The sequence below is a fragment of the Scatophagus argus genome, chromosome 12 (assembly GCF_020382885.2).
Source record: "Scatophagus argus isolate fScaArg1 chromosome 12, fScaArg1.pri, whole genome shotgun sequence".
NCBI lineage: Eukaryota > Metazoa > Chordata > Actinopteri > Scatophagidae > Scatophagus > Scatophagus argus.
In genome coordinates this window covers 12,145,287-12,160,240 of record NC_058504.1, presented here as the reverse complement: position 1 = coordinate 12,160,240, position 14,954 = coordinate 12,145,287, and the positions used below count along the sequence as shown (strand labels likewise).

Genomic DNA, 14,954 nt, shown 5'->3' with positions numbered 1-14,954 from the left:
TGTGAACAGTCCAAACTCACCAAATGGTAAATGAAACTCATTGCATGTATCAACAGATTTCCTAAAAAGATGCACCCTGGCAAGAAATTCCCTGTAGTGTTTAAAGGATGCGTCTGAGTGTGTGTGTGCTTGCGTTTGTTTGTGTGTGTGGTAACAGATGCTCAAGCACACTTGCAGAGCGTATTGATTACTGGCGAGTGGTGTGTGTGGCTTCTCAGACCTCCATCTTCCTCTTTTTTAATGTCTTCACACATTTGCCTTTTCTGTGCTTCACTCTCTATTCATTGACAAACTCTAGAAGACACTTCAGGAGATTTCAGCTAAGGAAAATGAGCCTTTACGTGTCATCCTCTTACACACACAAATCACACACCATCACTTTCATCTTGTCTATGATCCTTCTTCATATGTTCTCTCCCCCTTTTCCCTGCACCACCTTTCTGCACCTCCCTGTGCTGCCGTCTCCCCTGTTTTCCACTTTTGTCGCCTCCCCTTCATCCCCCGGCCGACAGCGTTGCCTCCCCTTCCCCTCCCCGTTCATTTTGCACAGCCAGAGGTGTGATGTGGGCGAGAGACTAAGATTAAATATAGAGACGGAGGGAGAGGAGAGAGAAACGCATAGCAAATCAAAGACAGCATGACAGAGATGGAAAAGGGGGTGGTGAGTGGAAAAGTGCAACAACAAACACAGGTAATGATGAAAGACAAGAGCGACAAGGGGAGAGTGGTATCCAGTAAGACTCGGAGAGAATGAGAGTGGTACAAAGACAGAGAGAGGCAGGTGTGTGAATCACAGGAACTGATTCCTGAGGATATGGCTTCACTTTCTCCATGGCAGGCTGCAGGTCAGGGGTGAAGAGTGAGACTTGAAATGGTTGACACACATATAGGCACGGACTTTCTCCCTCACACACACACACACACACACGCAGAGTTATGTGACAACCAGAGGGGGAAAGAGAGGTAAAGTTTGCTGCAGCAGGTGTTCTGGTTTCCGATGTGGCTGCTGGTGGAAAGACAAATGCTTGGAAATGAGCTACTGTGAAATTACCTTCAATTGACTTAGTCTGAATCCCAAGGCAAACTGCTTGACAGCACATACACAAACACCCGTACAAATGCATGCACATCTGCGGCCCATACTCTCTCCGCTGCACCCACAAACACTGGCTCACTCTCTCGTTGCTCTCTCTCTCTCTCTCTCTCTCTCTCTCTCTCTCTCTCTCTCTCTGTGTGTGTGTTTCTCCCGTGAAAAATTGAAAAATGTCATCATCATCTGCAATTCCTTTTTGCAAACAACACATCTCAGTCCATTTCTCATCCACCTGGTGACTGCCGCCTGCTCTGCAAATAGATTTCACAAAAACACACACACACGAAGAAGACATCATACTCACACACCAAAGAGAAAAGAAGGAAAGACACATTGGGAAGGTTGTGTGAACTCTGGGTCAAGGTCCCTGTGGTCCACTCCAGGACAGTGGTTACCACACTTATCATGGTAGCCAATCAAAAACAGTCTGGGCTGTCAATTAAGCTTAACACCCTGCTAGGTCCCAGGCAGTCCTTGAGCCCAACACACTGTCAAGATATTCATATATACCAGTATGTCACTGAGACAGAAATCCTTTGATCTGTATGTCCTTATGTTAAGACCTTACATTTCAAAGCTGTCTGGTAGTGAATAGTTTCATAAAATAGGGATACAGGCTGCAAACAGTCTAAATTTAAACTGTTCCCAGGTGTTCATAGCTGCAAACCCTGGAAAGGGCCATCTGCATAATAAACTGCATTCACTCAGTTTTAATATTTAATGATCTTACACGAAACCTAAAATTCCAAATAGTCTGACAATATTAATAACACCTGCTGTCATGGAAAAGATAATAAAACAGATGTGCTAAAATGCCTTTTTTTTTTTTTCATTTTTCGTCATGGCATCAAAACAGCTCACAACATCAGGCTCAAAATGAGTCAATATAGGTCACACAGACCATTGGTATGAGTCAGTGCGTTCATGTCTCAGATCCTGAATACATATGAACTGTTAATGCAGCAGTCAGGCTCGTCACTGTCAGTATGAGTTAGTACCTGTCCACTAGTAAGAACATACAGTATTAACTGCTACAGGCCCACTGCTACTAACAGGCAGATTTCTAAAACTTCTGAAATCTTTGAGAATTAATCTGACATATGCCTTTCTTTTGAGACAAGTTTTCTAATGAAAACCCTTCTTGGCTATAATAACTTAGGCTCTGAAACAAATGGATGATAAAAGCCATTTCTTTTATTTTGAAAAAATACCGCACTATTCCAACCTTGACCCTATACCGCAAGGATGTGTTCTATGACACTGCACCAGCTGGCATAAACTAAGCACTTTCCTGTTCTCTCTCTCTCTGTGTGTGTGTGTGTATGCCAGGTGGTTTAACAGCACATATTGACTGCAATGAAAGGACAACACTGTTGTGAAGATGAGAGAACAAACAAAATACTGATGGAGACATAAAGAAGGTTCCAGTCTGCTGATGATGCCTTGGATTGGCCTAATTTCAATCTGTAATATCATTTGAGGCCAGTTTTGTCATTTGCCTGAATAGACATCTGGTGCAAAGCACCAATATTCAGGAATCGACAACAATGTGGTTTCCACAGTGGCACTGCAGAATCACAGTTGTGCAGGGTTCTGATTTAAATATAGATGGGTAGAAAGAAGCATGCTGAAATGTTAAAAAGGACGGTAAAAAGGATGTGTCTGGAATGTAATGATGAATGGATGTTGTGCAGATACACGTTTAAGTCACAAAACAATTGCCAATGCCTAAATACAGCCACTCATTTACATTCCTGTTTATGTCTTTTTCTTATGATGTGCCCGGCCAATGTGTGTTGTTGCAATGACCCAAACTCCTCCTAAGAATTGGCTATAATATCTTGCCCCCCAAATTTATCAGCAACTCAGTGTCACATACATTCGAGTGTTCAAATGTTTAATGATTTGAAGCAGCAAAGATCAAAAAGAAAACTTTGCTCCCTTTCCAAACAATTCAAAAACTTTAACCAAGCAAATTATTATAAAACCAGAGGAGAATTTAACATAACTGTGATATGGATTATATTTGCTGCTTAAGAAACAATTTTAAAAAATAAAAGGATGACTGGCAATCTCACGATAAACAGGAAGATAGATAGAAAGAAATGCTGCAGAGCTTGACATTATGCTGAACTCGTTAGACAGATTCTCAAACTGCTTCCATGAAAGATGTCAAGGCGTGATGCATCATCATTTTACATATTGCTGTGGAGGGCAAACACAACATCATTTGAAATGTGTCACACTGTGTCATCACATAATAAAAGACAGCAACAGCATCTGTAGCCCTAAATTTATAAAAGTTACTGACCAAGCTCTTGGAGTGACTGTGCAACTTGCAACTTTATGGAGGGAGACGCTATTACCCTTAAGATATGTCTAGTCTCCTTCGAGAAAAACGCTTGATGAGATTCAGAGTTTTGTCTCTGTAACCCTCCTGCTGGTCTAATAAGAGGCTGATAGAGTTCTATTGATCTGGTCAGTGTGTGCGTTCAGTTGAGGTCAAAGCTTTTATATGGTGCTTTACGTGCCTAATGTCTGTGTCTTCTTACCAATTTGACCATTTATTCCCTGCTGTCCCTCCTTTCTTCTGTAGCTTTTCTCATCCATTCTCTCTCCCTCTCTCTTTCCAGAACAAGCCCACAATGACCAGAGAATCCATCCATGTCATTATCTGCGGGCCACTGGTTAGAGACTTAGAAAAGCCATGAAGGTGATGTCCAGTCAGAAGGAGCTAAAGTAGTGAAGAGGTCATTCATGGAAGGACAGTGAGACTGTATATCCTTACTGGATATTGAATTCCTGTCTCCAGCTTCCGTATACAAACTTTCTGACACCACTTCACAAACGCAAACACATACATCTGGGTAAACAAAACCTGGAAACAGTCCTGTTTTCTGTTGGATATAATCCTGCTGACGTCGGCTGATGTCACCAATTGCCTGCATCCCATTCAGCTCCTCCGGGGGCTGAGCCAACTTGCAGAGGAGTATGGGCAGGAGGGTGGCTGACCCAACCAATCCGGTGCCTGCACTGGGGGTTCCCCAGGCAGGGGGGCGATGGGGCCCACTGTGCAGCGTCGGGGTTCAAACATCTCCCGGGCTGCGAACTCTTCCTTCCGTCAAACGACACGGGAGCCAACCAACCAACATGCATCGGCCACTCACCATGTCCACAGACAAAACAACAGCAGAGACGGTGGCAGTTATAAGAAGTGACAGCAACAGCCTGCCAGTGTCCAAGGAGACATCACAGAACGAGATCAACAGCCTGGCACAGGACGACATGGGGTCACAGGGGTCAGGCAGCGGAGTTTACTGCCAGATTAAAACTATAAGGACAAACCCCAAGGACCCAAAACCAAAAAGAACAGCTCGGTATACAAATGGCAGTGTGGTAGCCTCTGAGGTGGTCGGAGGCGTTTGCACGGAGGCCACAGAAGGTAAGGAGCCAGCCCACGAGAGGAGGAGGGTGCAGTCTCTACGTGTGGAGGGTCATCGCTCCGTATTAAAGACGGGAAGTGTTTGTACCACAGTCCACGCCACCCCTCCACGGCCCTGTCGAATTATGACGACTTCCCCACCCCGCCTCTGTGCGACATGTGGGAGGAGACGATCGCAGATTACACCTTGCACAGGTGCATGTCGCAGAAGGGCTGTCAACCAAATAACATCCAGCCAAACTTTACCTAATCCGCCAAGGACACTTTCTGTGACTCGCAACCAGTCAAGGAAAGAGTCTTCTCTGGACTCTGAGTCTCACATGAAAAACACAGACAAAGCAAACCCCTCCATGCGCACATCAGTAAAGACTACTCAAATACCACAACTGTCACACACTATACCAAAAACACATAGCTCTCATTCCAACCACACATCACACACACAGAATAAAACAAAAGATTCAAAGCAGCAGACAAGGCCACATTCCGCAGACTTCACTCATTACAAGGATTCAGCCACACAAACAACAGACACACATGCATCCAACAACACAGAAAGGGCCACAATCACAACACAAATGCAACAAGCACAGAGACCATCTGCAGAAACAACAGAGCCAAATTCAACTGACAAACACAACTGTGATTTGGCTAAAATGGAGCAGGTTGATGAACATAAACCCACATCAGCCTGTATTACTTCTAAACTTCCAGTTTCTTCCCTTCACAGTGACTCAAAATCTACCCACAGCCCACCGCTCCCACCAAAAAACTCTCCTAAATCCACTCGTTCCAAACCAGCCACACCTGTAGCACAAACCAAAAACACACAGGAGACCACGAACACTCCCAAGCAAACATCTACCGAACGAATCAAACTCAAGGACTACGCAAAACAGAAGAGCAAATCATTTGACGACCACACTCTGCCTTGTAAGACTCATATGAAAGCACAATGCAATGGGGCTCCAGGAGGACTGCCGGGTGGACAAGCTGGGAGTGCACCCCGCAGGCTGGAGAGTCAGCTTCAGAGTGTGGAGGAAAACCTTATGTCCAATCAGGAGAAGATCAAGGTGCTTCTCAACGTCATTCAAGACCTGGAGAAGAGCAAGGCCCTCAGCGAAGGGTGAGAGATGGGAGTTACAGCTAGATTCCAAGGCTGTGTTGCGTTCCAGCAGAGACGTGGACACAGAAATGATATAAAGCATCCGGTCACATTTCAAAATAAAACAACATGTGCGGATGTGATTGTACATTACATAAAAAAGAAACGACTTAACTGTAGCCCTCATACTCAGGGCAACAAAAGTCATGACCAAATCAAAATCTGAGCGAATCAACAAAAGTGAAAAGCCAAACCCTTCGCTTCCAAAATGCTTAAAAAGTAATTGCAAAACCGCGTCATAGCCGGAACGCAATGTAGCTGTGTCTAGAGGAATTAAGCCAGAAGGGAGGGAAATACATTGGGAGAAACAAGAGGATATAGAGAAATGGAAGAATATAAAAAGACAAGAAGCAAAACAATTGGAGGATAAAGTGTGAAGCAAGATTAAAAAAAAAAAAAGTGTTAGACACCAAAACATTGAGCAAAAAAAGAAAGAGGGATAAAGATAAGGATGAAAATGGAGATTTGGGATGAAGAAAAAAGATGAAGGGGAGGTTGAAATATTAACTGCAATAGCAAGTGCTTAACTAAGAGTGTGAGAGAGCGAGCTACAGTGATAACGAGGAAAATGAGGAGAGAAGAGGCTGTCAAGGGAGTCCACAAGATTTAGAAGAGAGTATATTTGAGTTTTTATAGCAATACATACTGACAGGCTTTCAAGTCCGTGTAATGGATTTAAAATGTCAGTCAGGCCAGTGGAGAAATCCTGCAGTGTGTGTATGTATGTGCATGTGTGTGTGTGTTCCAATCCTTTAGGGATACCTGCCATCCTCAAGACTAGCAGATCCTTCCCTCTGTCCTTTAATGTTGTATACCTTGCAGGGCATGTACTCCCAACTGTAACAGTGTCCCTAAGAGACATTGTACTGCCCATCAGTTAAACTAATCAGTTCTTCTTTCTCTCTGTGACTAACTCTTTTATTCAAAAATCCTCCTCTCTTGATCTATCTCTATTTTTTTTCCACTCTTCTTCATACATCCCACTTGGCCCGCCATACTCTTATTTTCAATCAACACCCTCCCCTTTCTCTGAGGCTCTTTAACCCGCTTCAGGCTAATCATTCCTTTCTTCTCTTCCGCCCTCGCACCTCTCTTCTCCCTTCTTAATTAATACCTTTTCTCTCTCCTTTACCTCATTTCTTTTCTTCTCGCACCTCCACATATGAATCATGTCTGCAACTAACAACAGTGAATCGTTCCTTTGCCCTCTTGCCATTTTCTGATCTTCCCCTTCCCTCTGCCCTGACAACCTGCCCATCACTCTCTCCTGCTGTCATGTGGTTGCCATCACTCTGTATTGCCCCCCCTCCCCCCTTCTTTATCCTTATTTTCCTCACTATTTCACCTTTGCTGTCAATAATTTCTCCCACTCCTTCCTGATCTCTCATGCCTTTTGGTTCTTCTCCTCCCACACCAATTCTTTCCCTTTTACCTCACCTTCCCCAAAAAACACCTTTCTAGCTGCACCTAACCTCCCTCTCTACGTGTTTCTACTTCCTGTGTCCCTCCTCCTTTCTGTCTCTCTGTTCAGGGTTAACAGATGTCTAGCTCCAGACTAATCCCTATCAGATTACCTTTGAGAAATGCAATTAATGTTTAAGCTGCACAATAAAGCTCCTAAACTCACTGTGTACATGCTGTCCTGCCCTGCATGTGTCACTTTATAAGATTATGTATTCATATCCTTCAGTGTGTGTATGTTTGGTGTCGGGATGCTCACGTCTCATGCCAAGTGTGCAACGAACAGGGTGAAAATGGGCAGATTGAGAGGCACATAGAAGAGGAAGGGAGAGACAGAAAGAGAGAGCAGTTTAGAAAAAGACATAGAGAGAGAAAGAGAGAGAAATAAGAGGACCAGCCAATAAGAGGGACTACATGTATCTGACGCTGTGCCAGAAATTAAAGTACTCCAAGTGGGCCGCTGTGATAAAAGTGTCAGCCGGGCTAAAAGGTTGCTGCTGTGCTCAGCTTCTCTCCTGAAGCAAACACTTGTTTTCTCTTGCAGTTGCTGTCTTTGATAAAAAAAAAAGGGTGGGAAGACAAAATAACGCCAGTCACACAGTGTCTCTCCGTGTAATTAAAATGTCTATTTTATCAACTCAAATCAGCAACTCCCACATCTACACAGTGCAGTAAAAGGGCGGCCAAAATATCTCGGCAAAACAAAGTATTTTAATTACGTGAAAATCAGTATGAGATTATTTTCCAACAGCTCGGTAGTCTTGCACAACCTTGATAACACAGTCTGCATGTACTTTTTGTAATGCACACCACTTTTCAAACTTTTGTTTTCTAGCATGAAAAGCAAAAAGATACTTTTCACTGAACACTGTGCTAATAATATCTGGGTGTCACGTGATGGTTGCTCGGTTAGTATCCCAGACAGATACTACAAACTGTGTTTAGAGGTGAAGTCCTGTTACTACTGTTGAGGTACATCACATGTACTAACCATCACCAGCTGCGCTGAGTATGAGTAGGTGGAGATAGCAATAACAAATGTCACTCCAGCAGTCAAGAGAGCAACACTCTTTCCAGGCAAGAAAAAGCAGGCTTATTTTTGGTGCAAACTGCTATTTCTGTCATTCTTTGTCTGCTGTTGAATATCAGCGCATTAAGGTTATGTGCAGAAATACTTCAGTTTTCGATGGTTGATACTCACATCTAAAATTTATCAGGGGCAAAAAAATTGTTTCAAATATCTCAAAGTAGACATTGTTCTTTCAGCAGATTAAACAAATAGCATGTGTAATTCCTTTATGACTGATAGAACAACACAATATCAGTAGTAAAAGGTATTTATAACATCCAACATGTGTTCAATTACACTCATTTTTGCGAGTGTGTGTGTGTGAATGTTTTGCATCTGTTGTTTCTGCAGTCGCAGCTCATACAGAACTGGTCAGGACATTAACAACTGCCCCACCTGCCAAAAGACAGCCTGCATCATCTACAGGTAACCTGATCAAGATAACGAGCTTACTGCATTACATAACCCACCAATGACAGCTCATTCTTTCCTAGAGCGGAATAAACATCCCTGAAATTTCTCCTGGAGAACTATACACCTTTTGCAGCCCGAACTCTACTCTCTCAACCATTGTTTCCATTTCCCTCTTCCAGGTTTTATCACTTATTCAGCACATCTTTTTTGTTTGTTTGTTTTATTTTTCGTTAGCCTTTCTTCCTCGTATCCTGTTGTCTCTGCCCTTTTCTCCCTCCGTGATAATTGTACTACTCACAAAATATATTCTTATTATATGAAAAATGCAAGACTAAGGGTGATCCTCCCTAATCAGTATTGACATGAACACATGCTGTATTCGAGAGATTAGGAGTGGATGCTCTCTCCAGGAAAGTTAGTAACACTTCTTCTGTGCAAATAAGCAAATTAATTCAGCAGCTCAGTGATGCATCTTTCCTGTTTCAGTCGTCCCTTGTGTGTGTGACCTAAATAAGTACTTGCATTCTTAGCAACTTGCAGAAATGTGCACATATAATATGATACTACACAGTGAGGGATTAATCCTCCAATTGCCTCCACCTCACATACTCTTATTTTAATCTTTTCATTATGTAAATCATTCCATCTTTTCATACCATGCCTGCTCAATCTCTCTGATCTCTAACTTTCAATCAAACCGGTTCCCTCTGTACACCCTCGCCTCATTCCATCTGTCAATTGGGAAAGCTATGATCACCTGTGCCCCACTCCTACCCAAAACCCGAGACGGTTTCTCTGCATTGCTCGCACAAGATGGAAATGTGGGTTTTCATATATGCACCAGCTTCACAGGGAACACAGATACAGAACGGAAAAGTAAAAAAAAACTGACTTGATGTGACAGGAAAAACGTGGCATCAAAAAGTCCATAACTTTTTGAATGCACATATCAGACAAAAAAGGGCCGGGAGCTAATTCTGCTTGTTTACAACCATATGTAAACCTCCCTTGTGGGCTACAGGGGATAAAAACACATTTTACAGGGCTCTTTATCTCTTCAGCTCTGTCTGATTCACAAAAACAGCCACCTCCCAGCATCCCCGCATCTGCATCCCTCTAGTATTTTTACTTTCTATTCCTCTGTTGTTGCATCTCTCCATCTCTTCACACACTACTCCCCATTCCTCCTGATCTCATTATCTCCTCCGCTTGATCTTAATTAATGCAGCAGGATCCTTAGCCCAGTAAGTTGTAATGAAGACTGTGGGGAAAAAACCGCCACATGATAACATACTCATCTACCTATATATATCCATACATATATACACAGATGTAAATAAACACATGCAAAACTCCTCCCACTTGACACAGAATCACACACACAAGCTGAGCACAGTTGTTCACACACACTTGGTTAGAGGAACGTAGCTTTACAAGTTGTGATAAGCTAAATGGTTAGATGATTAATAGTAGTTAGTTGTTTTGTCGATTAATATAGACTCGTCAACAGTTTTGTTAAGTCATTTTTAATACAAAATCACCACAAATCCTCTGGTTGCAGCCTGTCAGATATTTCCAAATTTCCCTTTTCATGTGCCTTTGTATAGTGAACATCTTTTGGAATGTTGTGTCAACTTTGACTTTGGAAGGCAGTGAGGGATATTTCTTGCAATCTGCAGATATTTTACAGGCAAAAGGATAATCATTTGACTGAGAACTTGCATTACATTACAACACCTCATAAAAAAAGAGAGAAAAACAGAACTGTTCATAAAAAAGTATTTTTCTGTGAATGTTTAAATTATTTAGCTTTTCCAGAAGTATTTCCTCACACGAATTTGATGGAACTGATTTAAAAATTAAAAAAGATAAAAGATATAAAAAATTGAATATGTGGTGCAAATAAACGTGTCATTACACATTACACACACACACACAAACCAAAATCAGTCATGATTCAGACATTACAGGCCCTGAATTTAGATATCTTTTTTGGAGACTTTCATAGGCCTGAGGCTACCCTGATCTCATTATCATTTCTATTTTCTCTCTTCCCAGTTCCTGAGATTTCCTGTTTCCTGCTCCACTTTTCTTTTGTTTTCTTTTCATACATGCAACTATAATCATGTACACAAATGTTAATTAATCCAATAAAAAGGACCCTTCTTTCAGCTTAACTCTGTGCACATTTGTGCATACTTGCATGTGCAAACTCATACATACAGACAAAGAAGTGAATATATTTCACGCTATGTGATAGATGTTAATGACTTGGACAGATATGCCGAATCTGCATTTTCCTCTCACATATCAGTAGAAGTTCCTTATGAAAAAATTACACACATTACAAATGCAGAAAAACACATTTTCGGTGACTCACTGTGACAAGCACACACACACACAAGCCAGAAGTACAAGAGCTCAGTTTGTTTGACTGGACGGTCAGGGCCTTATCAAACTCGCAGGGAGGATTCTGTGTAAAGAGGACGGCAGATAGGGAAGGATAAACACACAAGCAGGGGCTGAATTACGTGTGGGACTGAGACATCCATCCTAATGATTTATGGTGAAAAAAAGGGGTTTTGATGTGGGCTGGCTGCCTGAAGATGTTTTGCCATTGTCAGTCCTAATTAATCTGCATGCTGAGAGACAAGGGGGAACTGGAACTTTTGACAGCCCCCCTCTTTTTCTCCCAAAGCTTAAACAGCTCCAACACACACACACAAAAATACGCAGGCACAAATACACAAACACCTACAGGTATACTTTCATTTTATTCTACCCATACACACACTTAAGCAGGAAGACCTATAAACGACTGAAGGATACAAACACATACACATGCAGAACCTAAATGTTAACCCTGTACACTGCATGAAGGTTTCATGATTTAACTGCTTCTCACAAGGATAAAGGCAACAATTACACTCAGTCACGCACGCAGCTACAAAGATGCTGATGCAGAGTGAACTACAGGCAGCAGTTTTTCCCATGGTGCCTTAATCCCATGAACAATAGTGTGAGAGAGATGTAGATATGGGCAGAGAGAGGTAGTTAGAGAGGGAGGTTAGAACCTAATGAAGTGTATGGTAAAGAGACCTGACAAAGACAAGTCCTCCATTGTAAGACAAGATAAACTGAGTGAAAGTAGGACAGGTGCACCACTTTATCTTCTCTTATATATGTTGTGTTGGTGTGTGTGTGTGTGTCTGTGTGCAGTCATATTACAGCTCCTTTATCATTTATTTATGGCATCCATCTCCCTTCTGTGTCCACCAGACCTTTTACCTTCTCCTCCTCTATTTACTCCTTCCCTCACTCCCTCCCTCCCCGTGCTTTCTCTCAGGCAGCGGAGACCAGAAGCCCTCCTCACTCCTCATCTCTGGTGGTCCTCATCCTTCCTTCTTTTACTTCCTCCCTCCGTCTTAGCGTTTCCCTCCTTTATTCCACAGTGACCTCCCTGCCCTGTTTTATTAAAGCTTTGCCTTTCCTTCATTTATCCATCCCCATGTCTCCCAGAAGAGAGTCAGTTGCCTTCTCCTTCCATAATTCCCTCTACATTCCTTTTTCTCCTCACTCATCCATGACCTTGCAGTGGAAGATGCACACGCTGGATGTCAGGGTAGCACATATGTGTTTGTACAGAATGTGTGGGGATTCTGGCATACTGGAGGAGGGGATGGTGGGTGGTTGTCTCTGCTCTCCATGCCTTATCATGAGGCTCATTAACTCCTGATGCCAGACCCTAAGCTCCACACCTAATCCAGCTCAATATACACACACATACACGCACACACATTCTCTCACACACAGTTACCAAGAAGAGAGAAAGGCAGTCTACCACACTATGACCTGCAGCGGTGGACACTTCAGAGACGGTGAAGAAAAATAGCGTGAGAGAGATGAGGTTGGGGGAGAAGGGGTGAGTGAGAGAAGCATAGAGAAAGAAAAGCCAAGAGGGTCTCCTTTGAACACATCAGAAGAGTCAAAAAAGGTTCTTCCCTTGCTCCTTCCTTTACCTCCTTTTTTTTGGGCAAATGCTTTCCTTTCCTGCTCTCTTTTCTCCTCCCACTTCCCTCATCTCACCAGCCTGTGATCTACTGGTGCATGAAGAATACTATAGACGTGAAATGAGTGCTGAGTTGAGGCCTGTGTGAAAGTATGTGTGCGTGTGCTGAAGGTGCATATATCAGAGTTAAGAACACGATTTCACCTCTCCACATAAAACTGCATTATGTGTAAGTGCAATCTCTCCTTAAGGTGTTGTCAGCATTTTGCTACTACATTTCAAAACTCCTCACTCACCTTTCTCTGAATCCCTCTTTTTCTGATCTCTCTTCCCACCCAGCAGACCTCCACTCCCTCACATCCCTCTGCCCATCTCCACTCTTTCAAGCACTCTCTCTCTCTGCCCCCAACTCTACTCTCTTCTTCTTGTGAAAAAGTGAGCTATATAAATAAATGTGACTTGATTTGACACTAGCCCAACCTCTAAATCACTGCTCTCCCTCCTCTCGTCCCCAGTGTGGAGCATGACTTCCGACAGCAGGAGGGACGCTTACAGGGGGTTATGGAGTACCTGGAGGGGGATTATGATGTGCCTGCACCTACTCTGACCAAGCCCACACTAGCCCCTTCTTCCTCCAGCCGTCCCAGCACCAAGGCTCGTGTCAAGAAACTCCGCAAGAAGTGTTTCTGGTGGCTGTAAGCTTTGGGGAAGAACCACAACAAGTTTTTTGTCCACAAGGCATATGGGTGACGATTATGTTCCAGGAGGCCCCAGGCTCTAGAGCTTTGGAATAAAGCATCCCTCTCACGGTCCTGTGGGTGTCTTTAAAATCAGTGGAAGCATTTTTCAAGCCGTATCCCTGTAAATGGTACTTTTCCCACAGAAATCCATCCTGAGCTCTGAAAATACACATCAGGGGACCAAGCAGAGAAAAAGGAAATGCACTAAAGAAGAAAACGGGGACCAAACAAGCTGCTGCACTTTCCCCTCTCATCTGTGAGGGAAATACATCTGAGAGGTAGAGCGAGAATGAGATCATCATGACCTTCCCTCTGCGCAAACCAGACTTCAGTGGCTAATTTGAGATTAATTTTTGGATTACAGTGAGGATACAGTTTTCCCATAGAACTGAAGCACTTCAGATGGCAGACGGGTGGACTGTTTGTCACTTGGCTGACTAGCTGTCTAGACAGATGGACAGATGTATGAACTAATTTATGCAAAGATGGATTCACGCCTACAGCTGGGAATGAATCTTCACAACGATTTTGGCTTGATTACAAAAATAAGCAGGGAAAAAAAACAATTCTGAAAATCCAAGGAATTTGATAACTAATGGGAATACTGCGTCTTGACAGCCAAAACTTGAATGTAGCAACAACTGACAAGGTGAGAGGAAACAAGTGGAAAGCAAACTGATGAGCTCTCTGGAAACAAAGACAGCTTACAGGGTAGATGTGAGGTTTTTGGAGAGCACAGTGGACATTGTATTAAGAATACATTAAGAGACAATGTGATAGGCAGCTGATCACGAACTGAGTCAGATAATTAAAAATTCTGTCAACACTGACTGACAGAGTGATTGATTCTCTCCTTTATCACCATCCAAAATGGAAGTGTTTTGATGTAAGCTCAGTCTTGGTTCAAGGATTCTCACACACACCCACAAGTGCGTACAAACACATGCGCAAAGAGGCATACACGTACATGTAGTGTACAGCACTCACTGAAAAACAAGCAAGTACTCCACACAAACACACACACACATACATATTTACATGTAACTGTGATCCAATGCAAAGTAGGGGTAGATTGGTTATTTCTTCACAGTTAGTTATTGGCTATGTATTCTTGGATCAAAGATGTATCAATATTTGCAAAGTCTGAGCTTATAAGGCACCCATGAATTCTATATGAATTACAGTGAGTTTTTCTTAATTTCACATTGCACACATTGTGCAAAATCAATCTCTGTGGAGCATCCAAAACCATCTGTTTCAAGTGACTGTCTGCAATGTTGCCGTACATACAGTAAGCTACCAAGTGAAATAAACAGACAACATCAGAGCATTTCCAAATGACTCCTCAGTAACAAACATCAAATTGTTGACATGAAATATGCCATAGGTGATAACTTCCATATCTATAACTTCTGCAGCATTCAGGCCACAGTACTGTTGCTATCGGATTCATTAAGCTACAATAGAGCAAACAAAAAAAATAAATAAATAAAATGCTGAAATCATATATTGCAGGTGTCCACATCTTATCAAAATCAATACTCTTCAACAGGACAAGGTA

General features: G+C 42.7%; 2 protein-coding genes across 2 annotated transcripts in view; one reads left to right on the top strand and one right to left on the bottom strand.

Moving 5' to 3' along the window:
- Window positions 1-14,954, bottom strand: part of LOC124067783 (dedicator of cytokinesis protein 2-like) — a 90,003-nt gene that overhangs the window by 32,449 nt on the left and 42,600 nt on the right. The gene's annotated exons all lie outside the window — the stretch shown is intronic.
- LOC124067784 lies at window positions 3,679-14,150 on the top strand. Its single transcript, XM_046405386.1, has 3 exons — window positions 3,679-5,661; window positions 8,582-8,656; window positions 13,169-14,150. Exons 1-3 carry the CDS (start codon window positions 4,085-4,087, stop codon window positions 13,350-13,352), a joined length of 1,836 nt encoding a protein of 611 aa, XP_046261342.1. The 5' UTR covers window positions 3,679-4,084; the 3' UTR covers window positions 13,353-14,150.

Coding starts and splice junctions, on each gene's coding strand:
- LOC124067784 (XM_046405386.1), top strand. CDS start 4,085: ATGGGCAGGAGGGTGGCTGACCCAACCAATCCGGTGCCTGCACTGGGG. Junction 5,662..8,581: donor AGCAAGGCCCTCAGCGAAGG/GTGAGAGATGGG, acceptor TTGTTTCTGCAG/TCGCAGCTCATACAGAACTG. Junction 8,657..13,168: donor ACAGCCTGCATCATCTACAG/GTAACCTGATCA, acceptor TCTCGTCCCCAG/TGTGGAGCATGACTTCCGAC.